The following is a 12,135-nucleotide window of genomic DNA, read 5'->3' as shown; positions in this document are numbered from 1 at the left end:
TCATTACGCACAAAACAGTCAAGTTTCTGCATGCCTCGTTTGTAGCATTTAGTGCATTTGAAAAGTCCAGAGGTAACCCGCTTTTGGAAGAGGAGCAAGGGCTAAGTGAATTGCTCCGTCTCTCACTGGAGGTCTTTGGCAGGACTGGGTGGGCACATGTGGCTGTGGAGTGAGACTGTGTGCCAGGCTCTGTCCTCCCAGGAGGAGGCAGGACCACAAAATGATGCCCACATGTAGGTGCACCCATCAGGTGTGTAACATACGGCTGCGTTCAGTCGGTATGCAGTTGAAAAACGTTGTCAAGCAGCCTCTTGTCTCTGGGGCGCAGCCATTCCACACTTGGGCTTTTAAACTTTACCATTAAAAGGCTGCTTTTTTGGCATAAAGGGCAGCATCAGCATGGGGACAGATGGCACTTTACCTCAGTAGGGCCCTTGTAGTCCATATTAAGCTGGAGCCACAGGTGGCCAAGGTTTGAAAGCACCTCTTTCCCCCCTCCCTCTGTGGCTTCAACTGGAATTCGCGGAGTTCCTCTCATGTGCTCGAGGCAGGACCAGAAACTGCACTTGAATGGGGTGATTAATGGAAGGGAAGCAGCTTACTCAGGGACTGAAGGGAGCGTGTTTTTCTTCAGGACATGGCTTTGCTTGAGAAACACACTTTTAAAGTCAATTCTGCAGCTATATAAACCAACAAGGAGGCATTCAATTTCAGCTTTTTTGTTAGAGAAGCTCACGTTGCCTTTAAATTTATGTATTTTATAAACTATGTACAGCACTAGACTTTATCCATCTGATCTTTTATCTGTAAAAGGTAACGTACAGCTATCTCGTCCCAGACACTTGTGCATGAAAGGGAGTGAAGAAAGACTGCAATAACCTCTAGAGTGGTTTTATTTGTTCTAGTGCTACACATCATGCAGTAACATAGTCTCTACCATAGCTTTTTACCTTGCTTAAGCAGCTGTCACGTTTATTAGAAATAAGTCCACACCCAAAAAGTAGCATCTTACACAATTGGCTGCATTTTCTTAACTGATATACAAAGTTACACTTAAATGGCTGTGTTTAAGAACATAGCATAATGATTTAAGCATACAGCTAAAATGACAAGTTTTATACCAGTAATATTAACAGCACAAACCCCCACAGTTTGTCTTACTGTTTTAATACATTTGAAGCTTGAGTTGTTGTTATCTAACTCCTCTAAAACCAGTATAAAATGGAGCAACTTATGGCTTTAAAATTTTCCTTGACTTTTGCATCTGCTGTGAAAATTTGCAGATTTTTTAGTCATTTTGTTTGGCCTTATTTCCCTCCAATATACTTATTTTAAACTTAGCTGTAAATCTTAATTTTTATCTGACACACCACACATCTCCGTATGATTTGGAGTACAGATGAGAAATCTCTGTTCTGTGAGTGGGCATAGTGTAAGACATTTCTAAACTCTAAAACTTTGCATCAGTCTTTCTGGGCCATAACTTTTTTTTTTTTTTTAAGGTTACTATATGAGCTAATTATCAATTTGATGCTGCTCACCTGAATTGATCCTTGTCAGTATTTTAAAACACCTGGTAGAAGAATTGCCAGGAGAGTTTAACAAGAGCCCAGTGAGGTATACAGCAAATACCCTAAAAGACAAGGTAAGCTTGCTGCAAATGAATTCAGTTAGTCTTTTTGTAAATTACAGCTTCACGTGACTTGAATTTTTAAAATGCTGAAAAATCCACTACTGAAACAGGATGCTATTAGCTAAATTCCTGTGGGGCTCAATTTCACGTATCAGAGTGCACACACTGTTTTCATAAAAATACAAAAAGAAAGTAAACTACACCAGAAATTCTGTGATTCTGAAATAGTAATTTTAAAAACTCAGGTATTTGTACAGCGTGTTTTGCAAGTAAGATTTGTTTAGCAGTTTGATGATAGCATTACAAGGTTCCATATGTCAAAGCCAACCGGTTTACATGGTGCCTTGTTTTTAACTGTGATTTCTTGTTTATTGAAAGGATACATTAGTATACTCTTACTCAAAGCATAGCAAAAATATACAAAAACCAGATTTTCCAAAATATTTGAATGTCCAAAAAGGTATGGATATTTGATAACTTAATCATAAGGAATTCTGTCACCCTGACCAGGGGTGTGTACATAGCTCACTTGCTCAGCATGTGTGGTTCGGGTATGGGTTCCATTCCTCAGTATTAGACAGCTTTCAAAGTACCTGAGTTTTAAACCAGCAATACTCCTCCATTTTTTCTTCTTGGTCTACTGGAGAATTATTCCAATTAGCTGAGAATTTGGGGATGCAAGTCCTTACATTTTTTTTGTTTAGCTCAGGGTGTCTAGAAATCTTGTTTTCTGACCTCTCAGTTTGCTGGTTGCATCATTTCCAGAAGAACAGTACTGTCAGGGGAATTATGACAGCAGAGTGAAAAGTGGCTAGGAAAAGTCCTTTGGAGGAAGGAGAAAGATCTAATGGAGGTGCAGTGCAGAAAGGCAAGCCAGAAAGGTGCATTAAATGCCAACCTGTACTGCTAAGCAGCTAGGCCATTGCATTTTTAGACAGGATGGAGTCGTAATTCATAGGTAAAGCAAGTTTCTACAGTAATGTCTGTGCCGTATTGATCTGACCAGCTTGCCTGACCCCTTTAGACAAAAAGCAGTTTCACTGGTAATGATTTTCAGAACCAAATATGCAACCCTGACACCCACACGATGCCACGTGTTCTTCGTGGGGATCGCCTGAGACTTCTTGCCTCCAGGTCAAGTGTTGCAGGGGGTTAGTTCCTAGTGGTGGTAATGGGGCTATGCCTGGGCTTCCTCTTTTGCACAGAAAGGTTGGACAGTCTGTACTCCTGATGCAGGAGATCAAAAAGCAACATGAAGTTAGCATGCAGATTTTTCATTTCTCGTTTCAGAGAAACTTAGCTGGTCTTTCTATTCATTAAATGGATCATGGCAGGTGAATGGACCCTTCAGGTAAGTTATTCTGCAAATGGACTTGCTTCAATTTCTTTTCTTTCTTTCAGTTGACTATAAACTATAGCCACCTTCCTTCATCTATTTTTTTCCATTACCTAGTAGGCATTTTCTTTTTTACAAATGGAGCGTTTTCTTTCCAAGCTAGAGGCATCTGGCAGGAGTTGTGACTACAGGCAGTTTGCATCCCCCATCAGAGGAGGCTGCTGACTTTCAAAGGTGCTGTGCCTCCATATTGCTTTCTCCCAGGCATGTTTGGGGCTCAACTCCTTGTGCTATTTTAGAGACTAGGTGGGGTTCGTTTGAAATTTTGTGTGAAGTATGCTTCACTCAGCACAGCTCCAGAATGGCATTTTTGGGAGATAAACTGTCATGATGTACTTCTTCCTCACCTCTCCGTAAATCACAAATCACTGGGCTTAGTGTTTACATGGCAGCACAAGAATGTATTTTCCCATGTGCATGTATTTACCATTTAGGCAACATTTAGTCAATATTCAGCACTCTCAAATCTTAAGATCTGGCCTTCATACTCATCATAGCTGTTCCCCAGTGGTTGCCCATACCGATAGGTCTCCACACTCTCGGTTGGTTCTGACTTTGTGGGGACTGGGTCATGCTGGTAGAGCAACGCCGACTTTATCATCCCAAAGTCCTCCTGGATCTTCATCCCTGAATAGATAGCACCAGAGACATTTTCTGCCATGTGGGTATAGCTCTGAAGGTTTTTCATATCACAGAGGTCGTCACTGTATTTCAGCGCGGATGGCTTGTAGGCCTGGTAGGACACCTTGGTGGTGGTTGTGATGACAGTTTGCAATGGTGGGGCTATGGGAGAGGGGCTGAGACTGTACCTGCAGGGGTAGTCTGCACCACAGTAAGGGTGGTTAGCGCTCATTGGCACCTGTCCATAGTCACTCCGGTCCCCACCACCAGTTTTCCCCCAAGCTGGTTTCAGTCCATAATGTCTGCCAGGGTTATCAAAGCTCTTATCATGGGTGGTCGCAGCGTTGTAGTGAGATCCACTCAAACTGAGGGGATCGGCATCGATGGCAGGACCTGTCAGATCTTTGTAAAATGCTGAGTAAGGGGTGGAGCTCATAAAGGTGGGAACTCCGAACTCATAGCTGCATGGCCTGGGCACATAGATCCTTGGATTCGGGCACTTTGGGTATGGCAATAGCTGCTCCTCTTGGAAGGTGGCTGAGTCATAAGATGCTTTGTAGAGGTCAGCATTTTGCAGTGAAGAGTTAGACTGGGCTGGAATTGAAAAATTGCTGTCTGTGATGATACCAGCCCTTTCCGGGCCATCCATGCAGGGCAGATTCTGTAAGTTACTGGTGTAACCACTGCTGTCATAGTATCTTCCTACCTGACAAGGACAAGAAGATGTTTGAGATTCGGGAATTAATACTGCCTGTACACACACATCTCAGCGCTTGAAATATTGCTTATTTCAGTCTCAAATGAACAGATGTAGCGTGGTGTAAAGCTTGTCTTTGCCCTGGGATCCCTAGTATGTGATTATAGCACCTTTTTAATTGACTAAAAAATCTTGACTTACCTCTGAGTTTAAAGGTCTCTTTTTCTGGGAATGGTGAGAAAAGGAGATTTGCTTCTTAATTGCACTTCGTCTTGCCTCTGCCTCCAATTTGCTCTCTGGCCTGGGGTGGTCATGGACTCCTTTTGCCTAAATTAGGTTTAGGAGAGAGTTAGATGTGAACTAGAAGGGAGTAAGAGAAGAAAAAATGCAATAAGGAGAATGAGAGGTTGCCATGACATGGTCTGTAGTTTGGCATAAGAGAATGGGGAGGAGAAACTAAACAACAAGGAGGGGTTAAATATAAAATAAATAAATAAATCATTATTTGCATGTAGATAGAAAAAGTAAGGGAGAAGTCAGTGAGGACTGCAGAGCTGATGAAGCAGCAAAGGTGCTACCTATGTTTGTGACATTCAGGAATAGCTGATTATAATCTTTCTTTTCCCTTGGTTCTAAAGTTAGCTTGTTTGGTTTTCTGCAGTCCAGGATCTCAGTTAGGCTTTATAACAGCCACCACTAAACAGTATAAGTAGGCTTTAAAGAGCTTTAATGCCACCGGATGACAAATAGTCTCTACTCTAAAAACAGTAAACACCTTGAGTAGGACCGAAAAGTATACCCTGGAAAGCCATCCAGAAATGCTCTGCTATTGAAACATCTCTGGATATATGGATCTATATATCCAAACCTATGCTGATTTATGATGGAACAATATATTCTGTACGTCCTTACCCATAACATTCCCCTAAGTGGACCTGCATATAGTCCCTAATACAAAGTAGGAAACTTAAAATTGCTTTTAAAATGCTGTCCGTTCTCAAATAGAAATTAACTTCTAAGCGAGGATATATCAACTATTTTAATGGTAAAAATCTTCAGGTTTTGCATGTGTGTAACAGAATATCTGAATAGTAATAATACAGGTGAGAATTGGGGTATATGGCCAGTTTGCTTCCATTTACTGACTAGAGAATATAGACTTCACTGCAGTGCGGGTCAGGCAAAAAACCCCAAAATCATCCAATAGAGAATGTTATCTCATAGAACAGCAACTTTTTGTGAAATTTTTGTCCTGATGTTGCTGAAAAAGAACAAATCAATATGAAATGTCAAAATTTATCTTTATAAGTTTCCTTTTTTTTTCTGGCAAGCATTTTAAGTCCTCTTAAAATTTAAAGGTTATTTTCACATGAAGTAGAATTTTCACTTTGCAACTTGGACAATTTAAGGAAGACTTTTCTTTCTTCATTTACTTACTTTAATAGGAAACAAATATTAGGTCCTCAGTTGAAATTCAGTTGTCAGATGCACCAGGGTGCAGGACAACATTTTTGTTCATATCTATTTACTGTAAACAGGAGAATTTTAGACATCTGTAATTATGTTATGGTTAAATTTTGCATATAGCTAACTCTCAAGTGCTGTTTTTAAAGAGACAGCTAAGTGTTATTGTTCTATTTGTTATTGCCATGTCTGTACTACAGAGGAATTCAGATGTGGACCAGGAGTCCACTGTGCTCATCGTGCTCAGTGTTATGTACAAAGAGAAGAAAAAATGGGAGGGAGAAAGAAATCTCTCTACATATAAAGATATCATTTATATAGAGAGATATACTGTTTATATATGTGTGTGTGCATGTGTGCGTGCATGTGTGCTTTTTACCTGGAAAAATATTGCTTTGCCATCAAGCCTCCAGAAGTTAGTGACTGGGTAGCCACTGTGTCCTCGGCAAGGAATCAGCTCAAGGGCTGAGTTACAGTTTGGGCAGGCTTTCTCTGTGAACAGAGATAAAGAAACTACTGAAGACACTGGTTAAAGGTGAGGATGTCATCAGAGCGTAAACACTGCTCAAGAGCAGCCTTCACTGAAATTCAGATTAAAATATGATATTCGAGGAAATGCAACATAGACTACCAAGCGCAGCTGAACGGTGTGGACTAGCGCGGTATACTTGATATAAATGCAAATGAGTGAAAGGACTGTAGATCCATTTCCCCTGAAGTTATTGAAGATATTGACAAAATTCAGAACTAAATACAAGGTATCTCAAAAAGATGGACCCAATTTGAAATCACTGTACCTCTGCAACCAGAAACTGCCCATGAATGAAACTCTTACAGTCTGTACAATAGGTGGAGGGATCATAGAGCATTTATAAAAAGGTCACTAAAACTTGAAAACTGATTAAACTGTGTGTAAATTTGTGTAGTTGTAACACGTTGGGTCCATCTTTTTGAAATATCCTGTATATTCATCACACTCATTGCGATAAGCGATCCCAGTTTAGGAACCGAGCCCAGCTGAAAGAAAAACGGGCCCCTCTTGGGCATCACCGCCTCTCACTTTGCTGCTTCTGCCGAGCCTTGTCGCATATGGCCGGGCGAAGCTGCAGCCGGGCTCCACCGGGCAGGGCACAGCTCCTGGCACACACCACCACCCCCAGGCAGGACTTCTTCAGGATCTGGCAGTTGTGGTTGTTGGTGTTGCGCATGGCCCAGCCACTGAGGTGTCTCTGCGCGTTCTTCTCGTCGCTGGAGTAGATGAACCGCACGTAGCCGTCGGGCCATTCCTGGAAGGTGTCGAAGTACTTGGGCTCCTGTGGCGGGGCAAGCGGGGTTGAGAGAGCAAAGCAGCGAGGAAGAGAGCAAGAGAATATTAGCAGGGAATTGCAACTTAGTGGTTTTGGCCTGTTACAAAATACATAATTGGAGAAAAAGGGCTTTTTCTATGGCTACCCAAACAGCAGAAAAAATACTGAAAGAAAAGCTTATTCAGAAATGCTCTCTAAAAGTGGCAAGACAGTCCAAGTTTCCATGTCTCAAAAGAAAGTTGGGATCCTTTCAATCTTAATCTACAATAACATGGTCCGTTGTCACAGATGCCTCTTTGCATCGGGGTTACCCAGCTGTAAGATACCAGCCTCATTACCAGAACTTACTGAACTTATTTACTTACAGAACAAACTTACTACCACCCATGCACCCAGACACATCAGAAGCTACCCTGCTCATGCATGCCATTAAGTTGTTCTTGTTGTGGGACTGTGCATCTGCAGGCTGGAAACTAGAAGTTTTGGCTAAAGAATAGTTTCTTAAAGTGCATCTAGTATGAATTGAATAAGGCTTCTGCCAAAACCTAGAAATTTTAAAAATTGCCATTGCAAATATACTTCCATTATATGCATAGCGGTTCAGAGAAAGACCATTTCAATTTGGGGTTTCACTGGCTTTCTGGAGATCCTTACTAAAATATAGTTACCAGAAAATAAAAGAATGACTAAGATTTTAAACTCCAAATATTTACAGTGCAAGTAAAGTGTTCCTGCAACACTCATTTAGCATATACATATATATCTACCACATGTGAGCAATCCTAGTGCATGCAGGTAAACTACCACCATTTACAGCATTAAGGCACTCTGTAATTGCATGGGCCCTGTAAAATTAAACGAACTCTAAGGTGAAAAAAGTTGTGAATTAACAATGTATTTGGAGCTCACAACTAGAAAAAAAGTGGAATTCTCATTGACAACAAAATGTCACATCAAGGAACAGCTTAAATATTTAGATAGTTTGATTTATAGTAGCAGAAAATAATAAATCCAAGTGTCTTCAACATTTCTTTAACTGGAGAATGAAAGGGAGGGGAACTGGCCAAACAGTAGAGCTGCAGACTGTTTCAGGAGTTCATATACAGCTAGCCAAAGCTCTGTATCAAATCCATATTTTTATTACAGGTAATGTGAGGACTACTGCAGCCCATCAAGAGCCACACGATTACATTTGAAAAGGTGCAGAAGCAAACCAGCCATAAAAAGCAGCTCAGAGGGCAGGTTTTTTTCCCGTGGCACCCCATCCTCCTGACCCCGCGTTACGGCCAGCTACAGAGGTTCCACCGCGCCCCCCGCCCGGTACCTGCGGCAGTTTGGGGTCGTTGATGTCCCAGGTGAGCTTCATGCCGGGGGGCAGCGGCGGGCGGCGACTCCCGCTTTTTTATGCCGTCGGGGCGGCCCCGGGGAGAGGGTTCCCAGCCGGCCCCGCAGGCGGGGCAGCCGCCGCACCCCCTCCCCCGGGGCGGGCAGGGTCTGCTCCCCAAGCGGGCTCCGCTGCCTTTACCTGGACGTGGGAAGCAGCCCAGAGGGTCTTGCTCGAATCTTCCCCTTGCAACAGGGAACCGTGACCTCTGCAAATTGGAGCAGGATCTGGAAGGCTGATACGGTAGTACCCGGGCTCCACCGCTCGCTCCTGCGGGTGGAGGACCGGAGGGGAGCCTGTCCCCATGCCCCTACTGTGTGGGGCTGAGCGCGGTTCGGACTTGCCTTCAGGTTGAGAAGCCCCTGGATGGAGTCGAAGGGACCGCACAAATAAACCGCTCCCTAGATTCAGATGTAAATGAATTAAGTGTAGTTAAGCGTGTCACCCCTGTACGCTGTGCTAAACAACACAAGGTTTTAAACACTAAACTAGAATCAGTGTGATATTATTGATTAGCATATTTCAACTTACTAGAGAATTACAGGTAACGTTTTTGTTACCTCTTTCTTTTGGGAAGAAATAGCTGATTGTACACTTTCCCCCTCCCCCTTAAAAAAAAAAAACCAACAAAAAAAACCCAAAAAAGCTTGCTTTTTACATCTCAGAAAGAAAAATGAAGTATACATCACGTTATGGAGACCAAATCGTTGAATGTCCAGGTCTCCTATAACCCTTTAAATAATACCAGCTGTTCTAAAGGATTTTTTGTATTTGCTTCTAGTCCCCAGTAGAAATTTACTGAATTTTCCCCTCAGCAAAAGGATAGCTTGCTCTCGACCTTTAGCTTTACAAAATAAAATCCAGCCTGTCGTAGAAGAACCCCGACGGAAAACAGCCCCCCTGGGCTGCTGGGCTCCTCTTTTGCACCCGCCTGCTCGGACGGGGTGTCAAACGACATCACCTGTGTGCAGACGGACCCTTCCCAGCTGCCGCCTGCCGCACAGGTGCGGCTTTTTAGTGCGAGTGCGAAAATCGGCTTTTTGTTGTTTTTCTTCTAGTAGAGCTGGGGACAGTGTTAGATTTGCTGGGGAGGGTGCTGGAAGTCGTGGGAAGTGCTGGTGAGTGTCTCCCCTTCACCCTAAACACGTGTGTATCCAGTAGTGGTCGTGCGAGGGTCAGGCGGGGGCGGGGAGGGGTGGTGAACCAGCCCCAGCATCTTCCCCTCCCCGGGTGGCCGCGGTGCTGGAGCCCCCCCTGCCCCGTCGCTCCCGCGCTATGGCCCAGGTAAGCGCCGCTCCCTGTGGCGGGGAACCGGCAGCCAGGCCGGGGGATGGAGGGATGGATGGATGGAGGGAAGGACAGACAGACAGACAAACAGCATGGTTCTCCCCCTTCCCGGGGCTCTGCTACGGCTTCTTGTGGTCGTGGCTTTGGTAAACCTCACGTTTGGAAGCGTGTGTGGATTCTTAAACTTTCTATAGGAAATAAATAAATAAAAACAGTCCTTTGGGAAAGATAGAGTGAGTAAATGGTCTTTAGCTTTGGGGCAAAAAAAAGCGCGTGTTCTGTTTTGTTTTTCCTCCTCCTTTCCCCTGTATTTTTCTTTCTTTTTTTCTTTTTAAAGGAAGAAAAAAGTAAAGAATGGAATAGAGAGGTGAATGGGAACATGACAGCCAGAGCAGAAGACTATGTAAATATATTTTAAATGCATCCTTAGCTTTATCTTACAAATAGTTATATATGTATTTAAAGGTGCATTTTAAAGCAGATATGGGATGACCTAGAGTTTTTAGTAATTTAATGTAACGTGGGAAGTGCAGCAGGCTCCTTAATCTTTTCCTTAGTAAGCAGGAAGAAATGATTGTAATAGCTGTGGGACATGGTAAGGATAGCAGACCGAGTGTACTAAAAGGAGTTGCCTCTTTCCTTATTTGGTATCTTTTAAGATTACTCAGTTTTAAAGGTTCTGTCCCTTTTGGAGATTAAGACTGATGTTTCACCTTCAGATGTAACAGTAAAATGAAAGTAGAGAAACAGAGTGAAAACAAACAAAAAGCTTACAACTTTTAAAATAACATTACAAATATTTTCTTATAATTAGTGCTGCAACAATTCAAATGCTCACTTATTTTACTCGCTAATTGTTTGCTTCCCCTCCCTCTGCAGCTTGAATCCCTGCTCACTGATGCTTTTAAGGGGAAGGGATTTCAGAAAATAAGTGAACTGCTTCAAGAGAGAGAAATAGAGCCTCCCCAGAAATACAGTGAATCTCTCTTCAGCCATCTGGACAAAGCACTGAGAAAGGTGAGTACCATAAATAATCTTAACCATTTTAATGCCCAGCTTTATGAGTATCAGACTATTGAAGCACGGTGCTCTGTGTTCTTGTAGGAGCTGGACAAGAATGAATTCCAGAATGTTTCGCTGCTGCTGAAATGTATTCAGCTCTACTTCAAAAGTGATCTTCAAGAAGGGACAAGCTTATTTGTTGAGCAAGGACTGGTAGAAAAGATGAGTATAATACTGCATACAAGTTACTAATGTAATTTAAGGTTGCTTGCATCAGGAAAAGAATTCTGAGGAAGTGAGAACTAGAGGATGGCTTGTTGGCCATGCAGAAATGAAATATTTTTTTAATATATTGCATGAGCTGAGTGGGGAAAAAAAGGTTTACTTTCATTGTGTTACTTTCACTACAGCAGCTACCATCATGGCTTCACTTATTAGCATGGGTTTAGGTGGGTTTTTTTAAAGCTGAAAATGGAAGGAGAGAATGGGTTTTGGTGAGTTCCATTTGTGAAATGATACAAAACTTGTAAATGCATTTTAAGTGCTCCAGCAAAATACGATTTTATTAATAGAAATGATGAGCTGTTTGTCAGTTCATAATTTTTAAAACTGACATACTGTTTATGAAGGTCCTTTTTCAGATATATGGTAAACCAGATGCGTTTAGTTTGTAATTGCATTTTATCTTCTGGCACAATGGCAGAATACTGATTTCAGCTGGTAATACTTGTAGTAGCAGAAATGCTCTTGTGCTGAAGATGAGTAATACCTGGATCTAGCAGAGCTAGGAGGAAACAGTTAACGCTTGCTCGCTGTTAGCAGAGTTGTACCAAGGAATCCTCAGTCTGAAGTGTTGTAATCCTGCCACGTAGTCAAGATTTTCAGGGATATATTTGCTCAGAATTCCTGTATGGAGAGATTATTAATGAAGTTTCACCAATTTCAGCTCTATACCTCCAGTGAAGCATAGAATTTTAATTAGTCGTAGGTGTATGATGATGTGCAATATGTTTAATAACATAAAGTATTTAAATAATGACTTCAAAAAAGCTTGGTGAATTTTTAAAATATATTGATGTCCTCTAGAAATTTCCACAAGTGTTACGATGCTACTAGCACTGGGCATTGTGTCAAGGAGGTCCTAAGCACCAGGAGTGGGTGCTTTGAGATGAGAAAGGAGGATGTAAGAAGGGCTGGGGGTGGGATAAGTCCTCTTGAGTGGGTGTGAGGGTGACACTCTTCATGTTCTCTTAGCAAAGTTTGAACTCCTAAATGCAATGTAACTTTTGACACAGTAGATGAATCTGAAGTTCAAGGACAGCATGCCCTCCCCCTGCCCCGGTT

General features: G+C 42.3%; 1 protein-coding gene across 1 annotated transcript; it reads right to left on the bottom strand.

The window, feature by feature from the left end:
* Nucleotides 1-3,474: 3,474 nt before the first annotated feature.
* On the bottom strand, nt 3,475-8,484 carry GCM2 (glial cells missing transcription factor 2). The gene is made up of 5 exons (XM_065630027.1): nt 8,443-8,484; nt 6,872-7,124; nt 6,191-6,303; nt 4,549-4,674; nt 3,475-4,356 (listed from the first exon to the last, which is right to left on the bottom strand). Exons 1-5 carry the CDS (start codon nt 8,482-8,484, stop codon nt 3,475-3,477), a joined length of 1,416 nt encoding a protein of 471 aa, XP_065486099.1.
* Between the last annotated feature and the right edge of the window lie 3,651 nt (nt 8,485-12,135).

Source organism: Caloenas nicobarica, chromosome 2, assembly GCF_036013445.1.
Source record: "Caloenas nicobarica isolate bCalNic1 chromosome 2, bCalNic1.hap1, whole genome shotgun sequence".
NCBI classification, from domain to species: domain Eukaryota; kingdom Metazoa; phylum Chordata; class Aves; order Columbiformes; family Columbidae; genus Caloenas; species Caloenas nicobarica.
The sequence above is the reverse complement of the archived record's forward strand: the minus strand, read 5'-3'. Positions and strand labels throughout refer to the sequence as shown.

Coding starts and splice junctions, on each gene's coding strand:
- GCM2 (XM_065630027.1), bottom strand. CDS start 8,484: ATGAAGCTCACCTGGGACATCAACGACCCCAAACTGCCGCAG. Junction 7,125..8,442: donor ACGACCCCAAACTGCCGCAG/GTACCGGGCGGG, acceptor GCCCCGCCACAG/GAGCCCAAGTACTTCGACAC. Junction 4,675..6,190: donor GCAAAGCAATATTTTTCCAG/GTAAAAAGCACA, acceptor AACCTAATTTAG/GCAAAAGGAGTCCATGACCA.